General features: G+C 43.9%; 1 protein-coding gene and 1 pseudogene across 1 annotated transcript in view; both read right to left on the bottom strand.

The window, feature by feature from the left end:
* LOC124799066 overlaps positions 1-11,387 on the bottom strand; it is a 241,288-nt gene extending 229,901 nt beyond the window's left edge. The window contains exons 1-2 of the mRNA XM_047262605.1: positions 11,327-11,387; positions 10,846-10,940 (exon numbers count right to left, since the gene is read on the bottom strand). Of these exons, the coding sequence (XP_047118561.1) occupies positions 10,846-10,940; positions 11,327-11,387 (156 nt within the window). The remainder of the gene's footprint in view (positions 1-10,845; positions 10,941-11,326) is intronic.
* Positions 11,388-15,223: 3,836 nt separating this feature from the next.
* On the bottom strand, positions 15,224-15,341 carry LOC124799760 (annotated as a pseudogene).
* Positions 15,342-25,315: the final 9,974 nt, after the last annotated feature.

Raw genomic sequence — 25,315 nt, forward strand, 5'->3', positions numbered from 1 at the left:
ATCTGGCTGTGTTTCCATCTGACCAATCAGGGTCTCAATGTTAACCTTAAGCTCCGCCTACAAAAATTCTGTCTATCCAATGAGAAACGTTATACTTTTCGTGGTGGGGCAATGTTTTTTAAAGTTTGCAACGTAATAGAGACGCGAAAAAGTCTCACGCTAAAACTTGCAGCTGGTGTGGTCCTTTTATCGTTATCGTAAGATCTATACTGTTCTTCTGGAGGGCTCTATCTTTCAACATGGGCTGGGGGGTGGTCCTGACGTAGCAGAGACCTGAAAAAGTCTCACGCCAAAACTTGCTGGTGGTGTGGTCCTAGCGGTTAGCTGGCGACGTGGGTGTCCGTCCGTCCCTTATCGTAGGGCCTTCCAGCTTAACACGGTTCTGTTCTCGGCTTCTGTTCTCGTTTCTCCCCTCGGAACTGCGTCTGTCTCACGGTGGGAAGGTATGACATGCATTTAGGCATTCTTTGTGTTAGTCTGTGGTATTCCATTTACTCACTCGTTGCTCGTGTTACTTTGGTTAATTTAATGTCACGATTTATTCGGAGCTATGTGACATACTGCTGGATTTGCTTATCATGTCAGGGTTTTCATGGAAGGTGTTGGATTTGCCTGACACCTTACAAAGAAAGATTAATATTAAGAGATTTTTTTTAAAAAACATTTACATGGAACTTGATGTAAGAATAGCACATATGTCAGAGGCTGCTTTTACTTTATACTATATCGCCCAGGCACCGCCATCGCTCCCCACGACCGGCCCAGCCAACTCGATACACCAGACTCTTAGCTACTACAAACTCCTGCGGCTACTGACACTGCTCTTACTGCATACAACACTGCTTTCTGGTCTGAGATTCTCTTATAGCTTACATATCGCAGGCACCGCGTGAGCCATCCATCGAAATTACATCTGCTCGAGTGCACTAGCAAAAAATTCCTTAGTCATGTACCTCTTACAGTGGTCCACCTTCCAGCCACTGTAGATGAGGGCTTGAGTTTGTAATATATTAATAACGGGTTTCTGACTCCAAGAAGCGACTTCTGATTCACCTCCGCGCACCCTCTTCCTCCAGAACATACCCACACTCTCTATTCTGTACAGACGGGTATGGGCAATCGAAATTAAATAATTTATAATCGAGACTGTGTCATTCTCGCGATTCGAATATACGGATGACTGTGGTGTCTACAGCTGCACACCGTACGGTGCGTAGCGCAGGAACCCCTGTACCACTACTTGCCATTTCTTTTCCCGTTCCACTCGGAAACAGAACGAGGGAAAAAAGGCCATCTGTTTGCCTCCGTATGAGCCCTAACTTCTCGTATCTTATCTTCGTTTTCCTTACTCGCAATGTATGTTTGCGGCAGTAGAATCGTTCGCAGTCAGCTTAAAATGCCGGCTCTCTCAATTTTCTCAATAGTGTTCCTCGAAAAGACCGTCACCTTCCCTCCAGGGATTACAATTTGTGTTCCCGAACCATCTGTGTAACACTTACGTGTTGCTCGAACCTACCGGTAAAAAGTCTAGCAGCCCGCCTCTGAATTGCGTTGATGTCTTCCTTCAATCCAGCCTGGAACGGATGAAAAATGACTCTGAGCACTATGGGGCTTAACGTCTAAGGTCATCAGTTCCCTAGAACTTAGAACTACTCAAACATAACTAACCTAAGGACATCACACACACCCATGCTCGAGGCAGGATTCGAACCTGCGACCATAGCGGTCGCGCTGTTCCAGACCGTAGCGCCTAGAAGCACTCGGCCCCCCCGGCCGGCTTGGAACGGATCCCAGACACTCGAGCAGTACTCAAGAATAGATCGCGCCAGCGTCCTATGTGTGGTCTTCCTTACAGGTGAACCACTCTTTCCTATAATGCTCCCAATAAACCGAAGTCGGGCATTCGCCTTTCCTACCATAGTTCTCACATGATCGCTGTATTTCACACGCTTTGCAACGTTGTACTCAGATATTCAAACAACCTGACTGTGTCAAACAGGACACTAGTAATGCTGTATCCGAACATTACAGGTGAGATCATTCTACTCATCCTTATTAACATAAATTTTTACACATTTAGAGCTTGCTGCCACTCATCAAACCAACCACAAATTTTGTCTAAGTCGTCTTGTATCTTCCCACAGTAACTCATCTTCAACACCTTATCATACATCACGGCATCATCAGCACATTGCTGCCCACCATAGCAGCCAAATCATTTATGTATATAGAGAACAACTGCGGTCCTATCACACTTCCCTGGGGCACTCCTGACGATATCCTTGTCTCTGATGAACATTCGCCGTCGAGGACAATATACTGGCTTCTATTATTTAAGAAGTCTTCGATTATTGACACATCTGTGAACCTATTCCATATGTTCGGACCTTCGTTAACAGCGTGCAATGAGGCACACTGTCAAATACTTTACGGAAATCTAGAAATATGGAATCTGGCTGTTGCCCTTCATCCATAGTTCTCAGTTTGTCATATGAGAAGAGGGCAAACTGAGTTTCGCACGAGTGATGCTTTCTAAAACCATGCTGCGTCGTGCACATAAGACTTTCTGTCTTAAGAAAGTTTGTTACATTCGGACTGAGAATATGTTCAAGGATTCTGCAGCGAACAGAGGTTAGGGAAATCGGTCAGTAATTCTGCGAGTCCGTTATTTACCTTACTTATACACTGGAGTCACATGCGCTTTTTTCAAGTGGTTTGGGAGTTCGCTCTGGGCAAGAAATTCACGACAAAAGCAAGGGGATAATGCCGTAGTGTACTCTTTGTAAAATCGAACTGGGATTCCATACGGACCTGGAGATTTATTTGCTTTCAAATCATTCTCTACGCTAGGTATGCTTATTACTGCGTCGTCCATAAGAGAATCTGTCTTCACGACTTCATAATGCTGTCCTTTGCTAATTTAATTGTTCCTTAAACAAATAACAACTGCTTTCATTCCCCATCGTTCCCGATGTCTACAAGTGATGTCTATAAAGATGGAACACTACAAGATTGGCCACTAGCCATCGTTACTTTTTAGCATTTCTCATACATAAAAACGTTAATAAATGTGATAGTTACATCTCAGAAATAGTGCTGGAATGACTTGGTGATGGATCAAAATGTTTCGGAGATCTTATATGAGGCGGAACAAAAGCCGGGCATGTGAGTTACCAAAGAGCACCGTTAGAAGTTTGTTATTTTCTTAGTAACTTGTAGTTGATACGCTCCACATATCTGGACACGGGAACTTCCCTTACCTGCAATGCAGCAAAAACATACTGTTTTGTGGTCTCTGTATTACTGGCGACCCGTGGAAGACAGTGTAGCATAACTGTATTGAAGCGAAGGAGGTCGTGTACGAATGCAATGATAAAAATTATCCGCATAACCGCATGTAATGCGGAATTGCCCACTATAGATGCAATCAGCTCCCTGAAGTATGTTAAAAATGCTCGTTTTCGGATCCCTAAACAAAAGTGAAATTTCTTTTCTGTTGTAGTGATCGCTTCAAGACTACATGGCCGGCCACGTGGCCGAGAGGTTCTAGGCGCTTCGGTCTGGAACCGCATGACCGCTACGGTCGCAGGTTCGAAACCTGCCTCGGGCATGGACGTGTGTGATGCCCTTAGGTTAGTTAGGTTTAAGTAGTTCTAAATTTAGGGGACTGATGTCATCAGGTGTTAAGTACCATGGTGCTCAGAGCCAAGATTACATGCTGATATTTCCCCTGTGACATACGATTTCTTTTTTGGGATCTTACGAATGATCTAAGCTTTGTTCTCCTGCTTACTTGTTCTTCTCTGAGTCGCGGCTCTAATATTGGGGTATGGCATTCGACTGGCGCCCTGGCTACTTAGGTTGCCAATATCGATTCAGCCGCGTGTCGCGAGCTAACGTCTTTGGTCGAGGTGTGTGTGCGGTTGGTTTGGTGGGACCTTCAGGGTCAGTTGGCTGAGGGACACGTGGCTGGCAAGCGGTGGCTTTTCGATTAAAGCTATCCGCCGCGGTTCTCGGGAAGCGAAGTAAGGTTAAATCGGTCGGGGACAAGCCTGGGCAGTTCGCTTAAGAATCGGAAGCGGCGCGGCGCCAAGACAGACGGACTTCGAGTGCAACCTGGACGGCAGGTTAGCGGATTACTCTACAAACTTAAGGTTTACGGCAGCTCGACGATCGACTGTGTCGGATGGAGGGGTAACGCCGAGGCTGGAACCCTGCCAGTCATGGCTCCTTCACACCTGAATTAAGTGAATTTTTCTTATTTTGAGAAATTTATATATATATATATATATATATATATATATATATATATATATATATATATGGCCATGTCTGTGTTATATGGAACTGGACCTGTTATATTAACGCGATTACGAGTGTTTGAGTGGAAGTGGTTCAAATGGTTCAAATGGCTCTGAGCACTATGGGACTTAACTTCTGAGGTCATCAGTCACCTAGAACTTAGAAATAATTAAACCTAACTAACCTATGGACATCACACACATCCATGCCCGAGGCAGGATTCGAACCTGCGACCGTAGCGGTCGCTCGGTTCCAGACTGTAGCGCCAAGAACCGCACGGCCACTCCGGCCGGCTGAGTGGAAGTCCATCGGCCAGTGTTACTAACTGTAATTTGTGTTCTAGGCTATATGTCGTGCAAGTATAAGAGTATTCCCTGTGATAGGTTCCGTGGAGCTATTAAATTGTAACATGATCTGCGTGGGAGGCAAGGTGGTACATATGTATGTCTGTGATATGACATCAGCTGGCGCTGATATGATCACTTGTGAATACTAGAAATTTTAGGGAGTGTTTAATTTAACCTGTATTGATACCCGCTTTGCCGTTAATTTATATTTCTTTTGCTCCTTCTTGTGTAAAGGTTTATTTGCGCAGATTGTAGTTCCATCTTCACATGTGTTGGCAGGGTAGCTTTGGCGACAAAGGACGCGTTCCTGTTCCCTGGGCCCCGAGCAGAGGCGTGTTTGTTTGTTGGCGTGGCGGTGGCGACACTCGTGTCATCGCGCGACGTCTGGTTTAACCGGCACTCTGCCGCCCCTGCCAGTCGCGCCGTGATGGCTCAAGTTAAGTTAATGGATTCATGCGGGCCACGGCGGAGCGTCGCCGCTTAAGCGGGAGCCAGTAGTTCGACCTGTTCGGTGAATTTAAGCAGCTCAGGAGGTTAAGGCATGTTTGCCAAGCCTGAGGTAGCCTCTGTAGCTATTCGTTTAAAGCTGGCACTCTTATTACTACTTCTCAGTACCTTAAGTTTAAGACCTGTTACTTACCAGTATAAACTGCCGAACCTTATCTTCATCCACAGTCGTTAGCTACTACACTTGCTGTGAAATTTGGCTGCTCGTTCCTTGTCGGCTGTAGTAGCCCTATGCTGTAACTCTCTGCTTACTTTCAATTTTGGGAAACTGTATTAAATTGTTATTAAAAGTTGTGTAACAGTTTCTGCTGGTGTGTCCCAGTTGAAGTAAGTTTCAGTTGCATGTACTTCCAACTTATCGTGATTTTTGTGCATTTGTTTATTTAATAAGGGCTGTTGGTGAGGTTTGGTTGCAATATAAGGGTGAGCATTTATGTTTAAATTTTATAGCTTCCCAGTTGTTTTGTTTGAGAAACTGGGTCTTTTGTTACTTAAGGGAATTTTTTATTATGGGTTATACATTGCTAAGCGTTTTCCAACAGCTGCATTCAGTGGTGTGTCTTTTGATCATTCCCGCCTATGGATGAATGTTTGTTGCTTAACGGTTACCTAGGATTGCAATTTGTTAGTGTATTTAACGGATGTTATTTAAATCGTTTGGTTGATAAAATTGTGTGTTGAACCTGCTTACAGCCACAATCAGTTGATGTGACTTTTTCTAATTTTTGGAAACTCCGTACTTTCGATTTAAAAAAAATGGTTCTGAGCACTATGGGACTTAACGTCTGTGGTCATCAGTCCCCTAGAACTTAGAACTACTTAAACCTAACTAACCTAAGGACATCACACACATCCACGCCCGAGGTAGGATTCGAACCTGCGCCTAGAACCGCTAGACCACCGCGGCCGGCTCCGATTTCCATGTCCTGCCCTTAATGGTATAGTTCTTAAAGTTTTTTTATGATTTGAGCCTGTTCAAATTTTGGTGAGAGTTCCGATTCTTTTAATAAGTTTTTAAATTGTAGTGTTAGTGTTGTTGTTAAGCAATAAATCAACAAACGATAAAATATGCGGGTCTATCTTCCATGTTTTTCTGCTAAAGCTACCCCAAACCTATTGGTGAGGTGTCATTCTCGTATTTCAGTGAACATCGCCAGAGGCTGTAGAGACATATTAATAAGAAACCACCCATTTATTATGTCACGACTACTTACGTTCAGAAGAAAGCCTTCAAATTATACAGTCCATAACAAATCCCTCTACAGTTGTGCCAGTCATATGGCTAACAACTCTGTTCACGGCAGGAATAAGCAGTCGAAAAAACACATCGCAAAAGTAATTCCTGATTTCTCGTTTGTAATGAAAGATGTTCAGTGATGTTAGCATAAAAAATTTTAAAAAATTATTAAATTATTCTCTAATGAATGTTGCGCTCTTCAACTCAGTTCCATAAGTTTCAGGCTCTCAAAGAGACGGATAGTGGTACGTCGTAATGCACAGCTGCTCGAGTTATTGTCATACTGTTTTCCATTGATTTCAGTAATCCGTTGAAGTACTGGCCCTGTCTCAGCGTTGTAATACTTGGTTTGGTGTAACAAGCGGTATGTAACGCCTTTGATTTATCATCACTCTGCGTTTATAGTACTGCATAACATTATGGACTGTTTTATGTGTGTAATCCGCAACATGTCTTCACTGATTTCATTAAAAAATCTCATTTGTTCGTTCTGGCGTCAACGAATATATAAAACGTTCGTATTAAAATTATTGCAGCAGTTTTTGCTACAAAAGGTACACAACAGCAATACTCTTCCATAGAATATAAATCAAATAAATAACACTATTACCTATCTAATATTCTTTTAATCGTCGATTCTCAATACATACCAAAATTTCCAAAATCTTTGCCCAGATTCGATTTACTGCCCTAAGTTAAACCGAACATGTCTGATTACAATAGCATCTTAGAGGTAAACTTAACAATTGGACATCACAAATAAATCATTACACTTTAATTTTGTAACAATTACATAATGTCAAAATATAGCGCAGTCGCCTAACATTGATCCTCTTGTGGTTGCAGACTTGCAATGCGCATACATTTACTGCATCCCATTGAAATTATCCGCATAACCCTAAATGATGCGGAATTACTCTCTGGATGTCACGAGAAGTGGACCCGCTAATATAAAGAGAGTCGGGCTGTGCTGTCAATAGAGCAGCAGTAAGAGCATAATGGATCTGGCAGGACTAGTAATTGGATGTTAGCTGAGTAACAAATCCATCAGGAGCACTTCAGTCCTTCTAAACTGCCCAGGTCGTCTGTTTTTTGTGTGACTGTGAATGAGAACACGAAATAACAGGAACAGCTAAATCATGGTAGACCTCATGTACTGAAGAACAGGTATCATGGAGCACTGCAGTGGATAGCTGTAAAAAATCTCATTAAATCAGCGGAAGGAATTACGAGTAACTTCCAAAGTGCTAACAGCAGTCCATCTAGAACAATGATTGCGCTTGGAGAGTTAAAAAGAATGTGATGCGATGGTCGAGCAGCAGACATTCCTGTAGCCGACGCAAAGCGCCACCTGTGGTGATGCAAAGAGCGATGCCACCTGACAGTGGATGACTGGAAAAGAGTGATTTGGAGTGATGAATCAGACCATACCTTGGAATGGTTTGGGTATGGCGAACGCCTGGTGAAAATTATCTGCCGTACCACACAATGCCAAAAGTGAGGTACAGAGAAGGTGTTTCTCGTGGCTGCGATGTGATCCCTGTATTGAGCTTAAGAAAACGCTAATTGGGGGTGGATATGACCGCATTTTACAGCATTGTGTACTGAGTACAGTGGAGGAACAGTCTGAGGTCATGACAGTATCAGCATGACGATTCACCCTTTCACAAAGCAGCATCTGTGATGCAGTGGTTTGTGGGCAATAACATTCCTGAAATGGACTGGCCTGCCCACAGATCCGACGTGAACCAAATGGAACGCCTTTGGGATACGGTGGAACGTCGACTTCGCACCATACCTCAGCGTCCAGCATAACTGCACTCCCTGGATTCGACTCTCGAGGAAGATTGGGCTTCATCCCTACAAACATTGACACACCTCATAGAAAGTGCCCAGAGCAAAGTTTCAGTCGCCATAAAGGTAGAGGATGGACACCTACCATATTAATAGCCTCTAATAGGAAGAAAGGAAGGAAAAAAGGAAGGAAGGAAGATTGGGTTTAACGTCCCGTCGACATCGAGGTCATTAGAGCAGGAGTACAGCTCTGATTGTCATGGATGGGGAAGGAAATCGGCTGTGCCCTTTCAAAAGAACCATCGCGGCATTTGCCTGGAGCGATTTAGAGAAATCACGGTAAACCTAAATCTGGATGGCCGGATGCGGGTTTGGAACGTCGCCCTCCCGAATGCAAGTCCAGTGTGCTAAACACTGTGTCACCTCGTTCGATGCCTCTAATAGGTGTTCGAATACTTGTGATCTGGTATATAAGAGCCGTCTCCGCAAACGTCTGTGATTTCCACAGGATGGACGTCGATCCGCCACAACCTCGTTTGGTGGACGCGAAACGTAAGAAACGAAGCAAGAAATCAATTTTTATGCCGTAATAAAACTCTACTCTGAGATGAAGAGATTGTCATAGGAGAGGAGTTCGTAGAGGGCCGCATCAAACCAGTCAGAATAAAAAAAAAGCTCATAAAAACATGAAATACTTTTTCATTGTTCTCAGTACCGGGTGTTGCGGATGTGGGAGAAATATTTCCACATGTTCCGACACTATAATGGACGCCCCTGATGCACAGGGACGTCTCGCGTCCAACTGGCCAGAGGTAAGATTTGATCTTAAGTTGAAAGTGGTTTCGCAGCCGAAACAGTTCAGCAATGAAAGCATTTTTTTATAATTTTTTTTAGTTTATGTCGTCTGGTTGGTTTGATGCTGTTCGCCACGAATTCCTCTCCTCTACCAATTTCTTCATCTCGGAGTAGCACTTGCAACCTAGCTCCTCAATTATTTATTGGATATATTCCAATATCTTGTTTTCCTCTACAGTTTTTACCCTCTACAGCTTCCTTTGTTACCATGGACGTTATTCCGTGATATCTTAACACATGTCCTATCATCCTGTCCCTTCTTCTTGTCACTGTTTTGCATATACTCCTTTCCTCGCCAGTTCTCCGAAGAACCTCCTCATTCCTTACCTTCAGTCCACCTAATTTTCAACATTCTTCTGTCGCACCACATCTCAGATACTTAGATTCTCTTTTGTTCCGGTTTGCCCACAGTTCGTGTTTCACTACCATACAATGCTGTGCTCCAAACGTACATTCTCAGAACTTTCTTCGTCAGTTTAAGGCCTATATTTGAGACTAGCAGACTTCTCTTGGCCAGGAATGCCATTTTGCGAGTGGTAGTCTGCTTTTTAAGTTCATGGGTTATTTTACTGTCTAGGTAGCAGAATACCTTAAACTTATCTACTTTTTGATCACATTTCTAATATTAAGTTCCTCGCTGTTATCGTTTCTGCTGTTTCTCTTACCTTCTTCTTTCTTCGATAAACTCTTAATCCCCATTCTTTACTCATTAGACTGTTCATTACATTCAGCCGATCATGTAGTTTTTCTTCACTTTCACTGTAGATAGCGATGTCATCGTCGGATCTTATCATTGATATCATTTCAGCTTGAATTTTAATCCCACTCTTGAATCTTTCTTTTATTTCCCTCATTGCTTCTTCGATCTGTAGACTGCAAAGTGGGGACGAAAGACTACTTGCATGCGTTACACTCATTTTGATCCCTGGATTTCATTCTTGGTCGTCCACTGGTCCCTCTTAGCTCTTGTACATGTTATATATTATCCGTCTCTCCCTACAGCTTACTCCCATTTTTCTCAGAATTATAAACGTCTTGCACCATTTGACACTGTCGAACGGTTTTTCCAGATCGACAAATCCTAAGAACGTGTGTTAATTATACTATAGTCTTGCTTCCAGCCGGCCGGAGTGGCCGAGCGGTTCTAGGCGTTACAGTCTGGAACCGCACGACCGCTACGGTCGCAGGTTCGAATCCTGCCTCGGGCATGGATGTGTGTGGTGTCCTTAGGTTAGTTAGGTTTAAGTAGTTCTAAGTTCTAGGGGACTGATGACCTCGGAAGTTAAGTCCCACAGTGCTCAGAGCCGTTTGAACCATTTGAATCTTGCTTCCTTTATCAACCGGAAGGTCAGAACTGCCTTTTCTAAAGCCAAACTGATTGTCATCTACCAGATGCTCAATTTTCTTTTCCATTTTCTGTGTATTAATCTTGTCAGAAACTTGGATGCTCAAGCTGTTAAGCTGACTGTGCGATAATTCCCGCACTTGTCAGCTCCTGCAAACTTGGGAATTATGGATGATGTTTCTTCCGAAAGTCTGACAGTACATCGCCAGTGTTATGCATGCAACACACCAGCGTGATTAGTCGTTATGTTGCCAATGCCCCCAACGATTTTAGACATCCAAACGGAATATTATCTACCCCTCCATCCTTATTCGTCCTTCAGTTTTCTAAAGGTCTTTTAAATTCTGATTTTAACACTGGACCCAGAATTGATGGGTTATAAATCCATTTAGTGGCATCCAGTGGGGTCGAATCTTGTCACTGGCGTAATAACTAGATAATTACATGCAGTTACTCACTTGACAGGTGTTTGAAGATGACCGCGGAGAGATATTCTCCTCTCCCTCTGTGCAAATGGTATCACAAACGGTTGCCGGCGACTGCTGAGACCTTCCTTTCACCGAAAGACGTAAATGAGCGGCCGGCGGTCCCCTAAGTGCGCTCAATATTCAGGCGTCCCGCTCCGCCGTCCCCCTAATTAGATGCGTCGTGCCAGCCGCGCAAGGCCACAGGCCGCCGCCGACGCGATATCATCAGGCCCTGTGTGAGTGTGTGTGTGTGTGTGTGTGTGTGTGAGGGACGGGGAAAAAAGGCGCGCCAGGCCGCGACCGCAAACAGACCAAAGCGAGCGGCCAGGCCGGCAGGCCAGCCCAGGGAAGACGACACGCCGCCGGCTGCAGCGGAGGCCCGCGCGGCCTTGTCTGCCCCACTCTGCTCGCGCTTTTCCACCGCCTGGCTGCTATCTCCCGCCAGGGAACACGCTCTGCTTCGTTTCCATACTGCACGGCGGCAGGGTCACCGCTGAGGCGACGACCTCCCACCTCACGGGACTGAGAGTCATCTGTGAGGACGCACAGAAAAGTCTGCAACACTTCACCGAATCATCGGTTGAGATACTGGACTCGTATTTGGGAGGATGGTAGTTCGAACAGCCAACGGCCTCGCTGCAGTGGCAACATCGGTTCCCGTCAGATAGCCGAAGTTAAGAACCGTCGGGCTTGGCTAGGGCTTACACAGGTAACCATTCGGGCTGCCGAGAGCTGCTGCTAAGCGAGGTGCACTAGGCCTTTGAAACACAATTGGGAACTATTTGATCGAGAAGTAGCGGCTCCGGCTACGAAGACCGACATTTGGCATTTGGAGGCCTTTTCGGAAGGAGTTTCTTCTTTTTTAGTGGTTCGAGCTCCGGTTCGGTGCTACAGACCGAGGCTTTTGCGTGTGTAGCGGCGCGGTTGCGTACCTGTTTCTTGCTGTCTTACCTCAGCACAGTGCCGACACTTTAACAGTGCAATTTCAGGTGGCGGCTTTTCGGACTATGGTCGTGTAAGATATCTGAAGAGATCGGGACAGTACTCCATCGTGTCAAATCAAATGTTCAAATGTGGGTGAAATCTTATGCGACTTAACTGCTAAGGTCATCAGCCACTAAGCTTGCACACTACTTAACCTAAATTAACCTAAAGACAAACGCATACACCCATGCCCGAGGGAGGACTCGAACCTCCGCCGGGATCAGCCGCACAGTCCATGACTGCAGCGCCTCAGACCGCGCGTCTAAACCCGCGCGAATCCATCGTGTCCATAGAGTCCCAGTATCATTTCAAAAAAATTATGGAAACTTATATAGATAGGCAATCATGATTAATCGCAAAAAGTTTAACAGCTCTCAGTTATGGGTTTGTTTATAAATAACTGTCCTGGTACCAGTCACAATTTTTTTAAAAATTTATTTTACAAGACGTGTTTCAGGAGATGATTCCCATTGTCAAGTGCGTTTTCCTCGGTGTACTATGCCATTTTTATGTGATGTTTTTGATGTGTGTGTTTCTCTTGACTTTAAGTTTTCTTAATGTCCATTTGTCCAGAGTCTCACACATGTTAAACATCAAAAGTAATTTGCTGTGTTCGGCATACATCGAGAATAAGTTACATAAATAAACAGTTACAAACATCTTTGTCATCTTCAGGACTTAACAATCTTTTTGTTGTAAATCGTGTTCACTGAACCTCATGTGAAGATGTCAAGCGGATAAAAATCAGAGCATTATAAAAGGTTTGTCATCGGTAAAATATTTTAGAAATTAAAGCACCTTTTGCAAAAGGGGATGTCCGTTTATACAGTGCTCACAGATGTTTGTTACATCACACAAACAACGGTACATAACAGCACATGTGTTTACATATGCTCGACGTATTCTAAGCATTGTGAATCCAGCAGATGCAAACAGATGTGCTATTATGTACCGTATTTGTGTGATGCAGCAAGCATCTGTAAGCACTCTGCATACGGACGTGCCTTTTGCACAAAGTGCTTTACGTTTTAAAATGTTTTAGAGATGATAAACCTTTTATAATGCGCTGATTTTTGTCGAACTGACTTCTTGACGTGAGGTTCGTTGCAAAACGAACACATTTTACAACAAAAAGATTTTTTAAGACCTCAAGATCACAACGTAGTTGTCGTCTTAGATAAAGAAATATTTTATGCCATTTTGGCTGTTGAATGGTTTTTAACAGTTACACAGATCGCCCTTCAGTACTCTCAAAATAAAATTCAGTCAAAGAGTTGATGGTCTACGATTTAACCGACAGCGATAATCGAATGTCAAATATAACTTGGGCCGAGCGAAGTCCACAGCGGCACATTTAATCTTACAAATTGTTCAGTACGGTGTTTCATCCCCTTTCAGACACGGGATAATATGCGCTGTGTCGTGTCGAGTGGGGTGGTTATTTTCCTCGCCTCCAGAGAGTCATTTTAACCGAGTGTCACGAAGGAGCGAGACAGTGGACGGCGCTGTCACGTGACTGTAGCGAGCGCCGCCGTAGCCGAGCTGGGGGCAAGTACGGACGGTAGTGTGGTCAACCAGCAGCAGTAAGTGAAACTTCCAGCACCTTCCGTAGGCCAGCGCCGTCTCTACGGACACATCTAAAGACATTGTTGGGCTCGACACACACTGAGGAAGCGAACAAGTTACAGGACTGTGATTCTCATTTATGTGCCCAAGTCTGAAAGCAAATGGTGGTCTTTTTTTTTTATGAGGACTGAAGCGTGTTTGAGAATCTGTAGTACTTGAACCCACACTAAAAACTGTTGTTTCAACAGACAGATGACTGTCATTGGATTTTTTTCACTAGTGCTATCCCCGTATCCCCCCACTATGAACCATGGACCTTGCCGTCGGTGGGGAGGCTTGCTTGCCTCAGCGATACAGATAGCCGTACCGTAGGTGCAACCACAACGGAGGGGTATCTGTTGAGAGGACAGACGAAGTGTGGTTCCTGAAGAGGGGCAGCAGCCTTTTCAGTAGTTGCAAAAAAAAAAAAAAGGTTCAAATGGCTCGGAGCACTATGAGACTTAACTTCTAAGGTCATCAGTCCCCTAGAACTTAGAACTTCTTAAACATAACTAACCTAAGGACATCACACACACGTCCGTATCCGAGGCAGATTTCGAACCTGCGACATAGCGGTCGCGCGGTTCCAGACTGCAGCGCCTAGAACCGCTCGGCCACCCCGGCCGGCAGTAGTTGCAGGGGCAACAGTCTGGATGATTGACTGATCTGGCCTTGTAACACTAACCAAAACTGCCTTGCTGTGTTGGTACTGCGAACGGCTGAAATTAAGGGGCCGGCCGGAGTGGACGTGCGGTTCTAGGCGCTACAGTCTGGAGCCCAGCGACCGCTACGGTCGCAGGTTCGAATCCTGCCTCGGGCATGGATGTGTGTGATGTCCTTAGGTTAGTTAGGTTTAATTTGTTCTAAGTTCTAGGCGACTGATGACCTCAGAAGTTAAGTCGCATAGTGCTCAGAGCCATTTGAACCATTTTGAAATCAAGGGGAAACTACAGCCGTAATTTTTTCCCCAGGGCATGCAGCTTTACGGGGAGAGCCGCATCAAACCAGTCTCTGGACTGAAGACCACAACAACGACAACATCCCCTTATAGGAATTAGGAACGTAAGTAAGTTCGAAATTACTATGTTAGGACAAGCAACTTTAATTGAACGCTGAGGCCGTGATCATAGAAAAGTTGAATAAACGGCTCGCAGCGTCGAGGTCAACGGAATGATACGAAACTTTTAAATGCCTGTAATGGAAGAATTCCGAGTACGATTTAGAGAGCTAATCAAACTTTAAGGCGATCACATGTCGATTGAAGGGCCCGAGGGATGTTGTAGGAAAAGTGTGAAGAGGGACGTGTGGAACCAGAGTCAAATAAGAACGAAGTAAAAGAGCCAGTCATATGGCAGCGAGTAGAGTGAGAATTCAGTTTCAATAGAGAGTACCTAGGGTAGTGCTTCCCAACATGGGGGTAATTACTCCTTGAGGGGAAAATGAAATTTTCTGAGGGGTAATGACTAAATGATTCGATTCTGTTTCAGTCACAAAACTAAATTATTTTCAGAAGATCATTACTATTATCGCAGTTTTGTGAGACTCTAATATTGTTTGTATAAGACTAAAAACTCCGTCCGAATAGGCCTTGGAAGGCCCAACGGTGCCGACCGGCCGCCGTATCATCCTCAGCCCATAGGCGTCACTGGATGCGGATATGGAGGGGCATGTGGTCAGCACACCGCTCTCCCGACCGTATGTCAGTTCAGAAGACCGGAGCCGCTACTTCTCAGTCAAGTAATTCCTCGGTTTGCCTCACAAGGGCTGAGTGCACCCCGCTTGCCAACAGCGCTCGGCATACCGGAAGGTCACCCGTCCAAGTGCTAGCCCAGCCCGACAACGCTTACCTTCGGTGATCTGACGGGAACCGGTGTTACCAATCCGGCAAGGCCGTTGGCAATATTGTTTACATAAGTTATCAATAATTACTTTTTCTCAGTAGCATTAATCCAGAGGAGGTTACAGCTTCCTCACATTGTCCACCCACCACACACATATTTTATGCTTTCTCGTGTACGTTGCCGATGATAAAAGTGGGACATGTACGTAACAAATGCTAAATATCTCAAGAAAATGTCTTTTCTAAGTTGTAGATAGTACCTACAGTCGTCCATAAATTGCTTTATTACTCGCTTAGAAACAGCTAACTGAATTAATTCACAGCACATCAGTAACAACATAAGGCTGTATACAGTATTATTATTATTACTGTTATTACCTTGGTTAGACACAAAACGTTAATAGCCTGAAGTCGTCCAGTTTGTTCCAGTCCAGAAGTAAGGGGAATTATCAGTCAAGTGATTCACAAGCAATAAGTATAGTGAAGACGTCAGAACTTGTTTGATTTTACATGGGTTTGCACTGTGCAGGTCAAGCAAGTGACGCAGTGGAGAGGAGTAATGTGCGTGAAGCATCCGTCAGAGCAAGTGCCTACCCTCACTATGGACAGTTAGGTTTCTTATCTGAGAAAGAGTTGTGGGTAGCACTTACGATGCAAGATGTTAATCATTCATCGTAACACAACACACACACACACACACACACACACACACACACATACACACACACACACACACATACACACACGCTAAATATCATTCACTTTTCACATCTTTCATCATTTCAAAAATAAAAGTGTTCCAAGTAAAGTCTTTTATTCTACATTGTAGTTAGTTGCTAACGTTGGATATAATGTGGGAGAGAGAGGGGGGCGGCAATAGATGACAAGGCAGTGGTTCTAGCTAACGTCTGATTGAACTCAGGTCCAAGAAAGGTTGGGAATCATTGACCGAGAGGGCAGTGACGCTCCACAGCGGCACATATTGGAGCATTAAGCAGTTCAATAAACGAGAAGAGTTTGATAGAATCTGGTGGACACACCGCAACTGCATGCTAAATAGCTTTTTACAATATTCATTGGAATAGTGATGGACAAAGACTGTCTGTCTCATTCTGACCGAGCGAGGTGGCGCAGTGGTTAGCACACTGGACTCGGGAGGACGACGGTTCAATCCCGTCTCCAACCATCCTGATTTTGGTTTTCCGTGATTTCCCTAAATCGTTTCAGGCAAAATGCCGGGATGGTTCCTTCGAAAGGGACGGCCGATTTCCTTCCCAATCCTTCCCTAACCCGAGCTTGGGCTCCGTCTCTAATGACCTCGTTGTCGACGGGACGTTAAACACTAACCACCTACCTACCAACCCTCTCATTCTGAAATAGAATAGCGGGATTTAAGTGAATAGTAGGAACAAGTTAACTGTCTGTTATTTGTCTCCTCTGCTGTAGGTGAAGCGGCCTGTGAATATTAGTATACTAGTTCGCAGTGCTGATGATGTATTAATTAGGCCATCTGGCTGGTACTTAGCAGACTAAATAAGAGTCAAGCACTCGCCTCTAGTAGAGATACTTTTCAGTAATCATTGAAAGTATCTGAAATACTCTTAAGGGGTTTTAGTCCGACACCACACTAAGTAAATGTGTCTGTTAGAACAATAAACTGATTTAAGAAAAAGAAATAACTTGCTACTTCAGCAAACCATTCCTGCCAACTCCACGAGAGTCACCAACATACTATTAGCATAGCCCCCTCCAATCTACTTGAGCAAACCATTCCAGCCAACTCCACGAAAGTTACCAATCTATTGTTAACATAGCCCCCTCCAATCAAGGAGAGTTTCTTTCTTTTATTTCCGCTATAAAAGCTGATAGCAGAGCAAATTAAGCCCACTAAGTCGTTAAAGTCCTGACTGCGCCACACAGGAGTAGGGAGCCTTTGCTAGAACGCGACACATTACACTTACACAAATACATGACACTATTTTTCAACATAGTCACATACCCAGCCGAAAAAAAAAAAAAAAAAAAAAAAAAAAAACAGTACACAATCTTAGAAGTTTCCAGTTCACTCAAGGTTTATTGTTGCAACAGTGCATATGGCGTATATGAAATTATTACATTTACGGATCAATAACACAGGCGGTTCTGAGGTACCGGGTTTTGACCCCTGCTGAAACACCTGTATTAGTCAGTACCTTCACTGTTCCAAGGGCAGCAGTGCAGGTGCTGACACTGGCATCCAGTCAGCTGTACAGATGGCGAATACTGTCCTTGGATACTTTGTGCTCTTCCTCCTCGACCTGTACACGGAGGCCTCGCGGAGTAGCCGCGCTGTTTGAGACGCCATGTTACGGATTGGACGGCCTCTCCCACCGGAGGTTCAATTGCTCCCTCGGGCATGGGTGTGTGTGGTTCTTAGCGTAAGTTCGTTTAAGTAGTGTGTAGGTCTAGGGACCGATGCCCTCATCAGTTTCGTCCCTTAGGAATTCACACACATTTGAACATTTTGTTCACGTAGTTCTGTACAAGTTATTTTTTTACCAGTTGTACGAGTCACTTTTCGTCCCATCGTATCCCAAATGTGCTCAACTGGAGGCAAATTCAGAGCCCATGTTGGCCAGGGAAGTTGCTGCACGTTAAAAACGTCCTCTTAGAAAAATTAATGAATTACTGTGCTGATAAATCTCTTACATTATTTGATTATTGAGCATAACTGAGCGTACTCAGACATTTTGCTCTTTACCTATTCTGATCAACGCTAAACTGACACAAAATATTTTAGCGGATCGCAGTCTGACTTTCAATAATCCCTACAAAAGAATGGCCCTGCCTAACATTAACCTATATCTTTCACAAATCACTTACCTCACAAAAATCTTCGTTACTCGAACTACTGCAACACAGCGAGCGCCAATACTGCCAGCTAAATAAAAGATTCTAAGTACTGAAGGCACTAATTACTGATAGGCATAGTTAGCAGATGAAAGATTTTGATAGAGAACAAACAATATATTTACCTTAATAGTGTTCAAAAGTCATAATATATATAGCAGTTCATGACATCCAGTCCTACAAATTTACTGTCTCTGATGGACACACGTCCAGGTCATCCGTTCTCAAAACTCCGCCATTTCTCTCCCCACATCCACCACTGCTGGCGGCTCACCCCCAACTGCGCAACGCTACGCGCTGTTCACATCCAACTACCCAACACTACAATAGCGAAGTCCAACAATGCAAACCAGCCACAGACTGCACACAGCACAGTCAGTGATTTTCATATAGAGCGCTACATGGCGTTACCAACATAAAAACCTAAACAGCCTACTTACAACGTCTTGCAGAGCACCTTGACGTTAACGGGCAATGTGTGGGTGAGAATTATCCTGTTGGAACATCACATGACCTATATGTTGGACGAATCCAAAAGAACGGTTCAAACAACTCACCATGTACCGAGCGCTGAATAGCGTTCCCTCCGGAAACACGAATGGTGAACGAGAAGTTATCGTGTCCCGAACCATAAGGCTTGGGATGAGGTCCGTGTGCCTTGGAAGAATGCACTCCAAGGGGCAGTACTCAGCAGGTCTATGTCGTATGCACAAACAATCGTCACCTGCGTGCAGGTTGAATCTTTCTGTCATCGCTAAAGACCACGGCGCGACGTTTCAAGTGACCCTCCGACTGCGCCGGTCGAGCCGTGCACGTAGATGCTATAGCATGAGTGGTAGACAGGCTATTGGTGTGCGTGTCCCTAGTCGCACTGCTAGCAACCGTTTCACGTTCGTGTTGGCAAGTCTGGGATCTCAAGCTGTACGATTTGCCACTGCTGCCCTTACAATACGACAATCTTGGAGAGCGTCTGTCATGCGTGGATTTTCAGAACCTCGACTACAAGTGTCAAAATGGTCACCTGGCCAATGATACCATCATCGTTGCCCAACTGTCGCAGCACGTCAAATTTGTGCGGTAATTCTCCGAATTGACTACCCCACCACTCGGGAGGCCACAATTTGACCCCTTTCAAACTCGTCCGGTTTGCTGTAGGAAGCACGAGTGCCACTCAGTGGCATGTTTGCCTACTTGCTTCGCACGTCTGTACCACACAGTCTTCTGACTGTGAGCATTCCATACTAAAGGGCAGACACAGATGGCGCTCTTGGCGCCATGCCACTACGCTATCTGTTGGCGGACGACTTTGAAACCATTATCATTACACCTACTGCCCCAAAGGTGGCACACACCATCATCGGATCATAATCGACGTCGTCTTTTCAGATGTGCTTTATTTTCCACTAGTGTATTTGGTCCATATACCGCCAGAAATTCACGGTGAATCTGTCTGCAATTTAGACATTTTGCCCACAAGAATCGTACTGACCCGTGTACTTCAGCTCTGGAGTACGTTTACAGTTGTGGCGCCATTTCATTCATCTGTTATCCACATCGCAGCAGAGCTTTGTCGAAATCTGGAACATTTACTCTCTTCTAATGACGTGTCACTCTTTTTGCGCAATAGTATTTGCGTTGGAAGACATGCCCAAGTAACTTTCGAAGACTCTAAGTACAACATGCTACACCTAACTCAAGACAGCTGCAACAAATTTGGTGATTTCAATTTGACAAGATACTGATTTACCCAAAGATCGTTTGTTTCCAAAAGCCGTATTTGGTTGTACTACCGGAAATCATTTGAATGGCTTGTTGCAGAAAGCTACGGTAGTAGCATTTTTAAAAAAAAGGACTACTATATTTCACTTATTCTTTTTACTAAATTAGTCATTGTTTTACTTGTCCAATTAATTTTCAACATTCATCCACAGCACTACACTTCCCCGAATTTCTCGTGGTCCACGTTTCACTTCCATTAAATGCTGTTCTAGAGACGTGTCCGTTTAGGAATTTCTTCTTCAGCTCCATATAAAAACTGATACGAGCTCTTTTATTGAAGAAAGTTCTATGCCTGTGTCAGTCTGCTTCTGATTTATTCCTCGCTTCGGCTAACCTGTATACTATGGCTTCCGAGAAAAGAGAATTCTCTCACTTTCTGTACTGCTGTTTGTAATTCCGATCTTCAGCAAATCGTCATTATCCTATCTGCTACTCTTTATCACCTTCGTCACTAGTTTGCGTATTCCGAGGCAACATTTTGCACCAATCATACCCTCCAGTCCTTTCAAAACGTCCGCTAAGCCTTCCTTACATCTGGGCTTACTCTTTACATTGTTGCGAAAGTTTCTTTCACTTTCTTCATCGCTTCCTCGACATACAAGCTGAACAGCTTGTTTCTGTACTCCTCCCCCCCCCCCCCCCTTTCGTCTTTATCAGTAGTAAGTATGTATCATGCGTTAGGAAGTCGCTGTGCACTGGACTACGGGATACGGATAAAGATTACAGTGAAAGTTTTAAACAAGGTTGGCAGAAAACAAGTTGGTAGAACAGTTTTATCACAGACACGCAGTTGGTTTCTAATTTGTTTTGCTGTTGCATAACATTTAACTGTTTAGTTCAGCTGATGAAAACTGTTGTGATGCACCTATGGTCTAGGGGTAGCGTCTTTCATTAATAACCAAAAATGACCTTGGTCCTGCGTTCGAAACTCCCCACCGCTTAAACTTTGATCAATAATCAGCATTGATGACCGAAGACTTCCGTCATAACAAGTTACCCTCATTCTGTCAACGGCCTTGTCAAAGATGGAGGAGGATCGGATAGAGATTCAGGGCACTCACCTGTCATTGCGGTGGGAAAATGTCCCTAAGGATGGACGAATCAACCATTGTCAACGGCATGAGGATGCAGAAGGCAATGGAAACCACTGCATTATAGACACATAACGTGTGTCCACAGGACATGTGACCTGTAATTGAAAACGTGTCATGATGATCTATCCATTGGCAAATAATACCGGAACAGTCCCCCTCTAGGATCACCGAGAGGGGACTGCCAAGTGGGAAGGTGCCCATGAGAAAAAGACTGAATAATCAACGAAAGGATGACGCTGTACAAGTCGGAGCGTGGAATGTCAGAAGCCTGAATGTGCTAGGGAACTAGAAATAATGAAAAGGGAAATGCAAAGGCTCAATCTAGATACACAAGAGGTCAGTGAAGTGAAATAGAAATAAAACAAGGATTTCTGGTCATATGAGTACAGGGTAATATCAACGACAGCAGAAAATGGTGTAACGGGACTAGGATTCGTTGTGAATAGAAAGTTAGGGCAAAGAGTGTGTTACAGTAAACAGTTCAGTGATAGGTTTGTTCTTATCTGAATCGACAGCAAACCAAGGACGACAACGATAGTTCAGGTGTACATGCCGACGTCGCAAGTTGAAGATGAAGAGATAAAGTATATGATGATATTGAAGGGGTAATACAGTACGTAAAGGGATATGAAAATCTAATGGTCATGGGGGGGTCTCGAATGCAGTTGTAGGGGAAGGACCAGAAGAAAATGTTACAGGGGAATGTGGACTTGGGACAAGGAATGAGAGAGGAAAAAGACTAATTGGGTTCTTTATTAAGTTTCAGCTAATTATAGTGAATACTCTGTTCAAAAATCACAAGAGGAGGAAGTATACTTGGAAAAGACCGGATGATACGAGAAGATTTCAGTTAGATTACATCAAGGTCGGGCAGGGATTCCGAAATCAGGTACTGGAGTGAAAAGCATACCCAAGAGCAGATATGGAGTCAGGTCGCAATGTAAAATGTAGTAGTGATGAAGAGTAGGCAGTCACAAAAGTTAGGAAGGAAAGCATAGGTACGAAAAAGGCAACTGCGAAGAAACCATGGGTAACCGAAGAAATTCTTCAATTGATCAGTGAAAGAAGGAAATACAAAAAGACGAAATGGCTTTATGAGAAATGTGAAAAAAATCGAAAAAGGAATGATAACAACCTTCGGTTACATAAAAAGCAAGAGTGGTAACATTAAAGAGTGCAACGGGAATTCCACTGTTAAATGCTGAGGAGTGAGGGGATAAGTGAGCAGAGTACATAGAGTACACTGATGGCCCCTCTGAAGGGGACCATTTGTCTTCCGTGATAGAAGAAGAAACAGGAATCGATTTAGAAGAGATAGGCGGCCCAGTATTACAATTAGAATTTAAGAGAGCTTTGAAGGCTTTTAGATCAAATAACGCAGAAGAGATACATAACATCCCATCAAAATTTCTAAAATCCTTGGGAAGAGTGGCAACCAAACGACTATTCACGTTGGTGTGTAGAATGTATGAGTCTGGCGCCATACCAACTGGCTTTCGTAAAAATATCATCCACAAAATTCCGTAGACTGCAAAAGCTCTCAAGTGTGAGAATTATCGCACAATCAGCTTAACAGCTCATGCATCCAAGTTACTTAGAAGAAAAATATATAGAAGACTGGACAATAAAATTGAGGATGTGCTAGATGACGATAGTTTGCCGTTAGAAAAGGTAAGGGCACCAGAGAGGTAATTCTGACGTTGCGGTTGATAATAGAAGCGAGACTAAAGAAAAATCAGGACACGTTCTTAGTATTTGTCTGCCTGGAAAAAGCGTTTGACAATGCAGAATCGTGTAAGATGTTCGAAATTCTGAAAGAAATAGGGGTAAGCTATAGGGAGAGACGGGTAATATATGATACATACAAGAGCGAAGAGGGAATAATAAGAGTGGACGACCAAGAACGAAGCACTGGATTAAAAAATGTGTAAAATACGGATGCAACCTTTCGTCCCTACTGTTCAATCTGTACTTCGAAGAAGCAATGATGGAAATAAAAGAAAGATCAAAAGTGAAATTAATATTTAATGTGAAAGGTTATCAATAATACGATTCGCTGATGACATTGCTATCTTGAGTGAAAGTGAAAAAGAATTACTTTATATGCGAATGGGATGAACAATCTAATGAGTACAGAATATGGATTGAGAGTAAATCGAAAAAGGACGAAAGGAATGAGAAGTAGCAGAAATGAGAACAGCGAGAAATTTAACATCAGGATTTCCGGTCACGAAGAAGATAAAGTTAAGGAATTGTGCTACCTAGGCAGAAAAATAATCAATGAGGGGCGGGACAGGTAGGACATCAAAAGCAGACTACCCCTGGCAAAAATGGCATGCCTGACCAAGAGAAGTCTTCTAGTATCAAACATAGTCCTTAATTTGAGGAATAAATTTGTAAGAGTGTACGTATGGAGCACAGCATTGTATGGTAGTGAAACTTGGACTGTTGGAAAACTGGAACAGAAGAGAATCGAAGCATTTGAGATGTGGTGCTACAGGCGAATGTTGAAAATTAGGTGGACTGATAAGGTATGGAATGAGGAGGTTTTGCGTAGAATCGGAGAGGAAAGGAGTATGTGGAAAACATTGACAAGGAGATGGGACAGGATGATAGGACACTTGTTAAGACATCAGGGAATGACTTCCATAGTACCAGAGGGCAAAAATTGTAGAGGAAGACGGAGGTTATAATACATCCAGCAAATAAGTGAGGACGTAGGTTGTAAGTGCTACTTTGAGGTGATGAGGTTGGCGCAGGGGAGGACTTGGTAAGGGGCCACATCAAACCAGTCAGAGGACTCAAGACCCCACCTCTCGCCCCCCTCCCCCCCAAAAAAAAAGAAAAAAAATGTGGCGACGTATACTTGTCAACAAAATTCTTCAGGGTATGTGACCACACTGTCAATATGTAAAGCTCTTCGACCTTTCACCCACTGTTGCAGATGGCATCCCTTGATCCGTGGGGCGTTGAACTGATTGCTGAATGAGAAAAACCTATGCTCTTACATACTAGTGGGAAAGACCGTTTTCGTAAGCAGCTAGCGTATCGAGGACGAGGATGAGTGGTGTTTCACAAACTTTATTGATGCCTCCTTTATTTCTTGTCATTGGTGGAATTAGGCAAATGAGAAACAAGTGCACTTATGACGTAACGTTATGTACATTTTGCCTGGTGCCGACTGTTACTGGAGTCTATGAACTCGACTGTGAGTGTGGACCAGTCTACGCAGGCGGGACGGGGCGACCGATCAATATGCGGATATCTGAACATTAAAGATTACAGTCTTCGGAGACAGCACGGCAAATCAGCGGTGGCGGAACACCAAGATGAGTGCTACAAACCGATAATATTTCGAAAAGCCCACTTACTGGCGAAATAGCCTGTTACCTTGAGAAGGAAGATCAGAGAGGCGGTAGAAATGTCTGAGTGACATGAGTAGAGGAAACGGGTACAGACTACAAGCGTCTTGGTTCCCAGCAGTGAGATCGCAGCGGGATCTCAGCGTTCGCAAAGCAACGCACATAGGCGCGCGGCAGGCTACAGTGGGCGTTGGGACACAGCATACTGGCCATCTCAGCCAGCATCAGGCTGCACGTAAACAGCGCTACGTCACAACAGCCGTTTGTTTCTTATTCGACTGTTTCCACTAATGACAAGAAATGAGTTAACATCAAGGACGTATACCAGTCTTCCTCCTCATCCTCTATACACTATCAGATTACGAAAACAGTTTTTTTCCAATAGTAAGAACCCAAGTTTTTCTCGTTCAGCAGTCAGCTCAACACCCTGAGGAAGGTTATACGCAACAGTGGCAGAAACATCGAAAAATTTTACGTATTGACAATGTGAACACATCACCTGAAGAATTTTAGTGACAGTGACAATGGCCACCGAAGCTTTCGCTTACATTTAACTGAGCGATGTGTAATGTTCAGATGTTCATTTTGTTCCAAATTATGGTGCTTTCAACTGAAGAATGCAGTTTTGTTTTTGAACTTGTACTTCTACAAGAGGATAAATAATTTTTTCGTAATGCGGGGCCACATTCATAATATATTTCTTTAAAGTCAGTACCGCCATTAGACTGTTGTTTAATGGCGTTACTGACTTTAAAGGAAGACGATAAATACACAGATTTAGCGCAGGAGGCTTTTACGAAAAACTCTTGGAAACGTCTGTGCCTCATCGTAATTCTGCTCGTTGACTTACTAGAGCGTTTCGAGATGTAGGATCAGTATTAGATGCCGAACAAACTGGAAGACCGTCT

This window comes from Schistocerca piceifrons, chromosome 5 (genome assembly GCF_021461385.2).
Source record: "Schistocerca piceifrons isolate TAMUIC-IGC-003096 chromosome 5, iqSchPice1.1, whole genome shotgun sequence".
Taxonomy (NCBI): Eukaryota; Metazoa; Arthropoda; class Insecta; order Orthoptera; family Acrididae; genus Schistocerca; species Schistocerca piceifrons.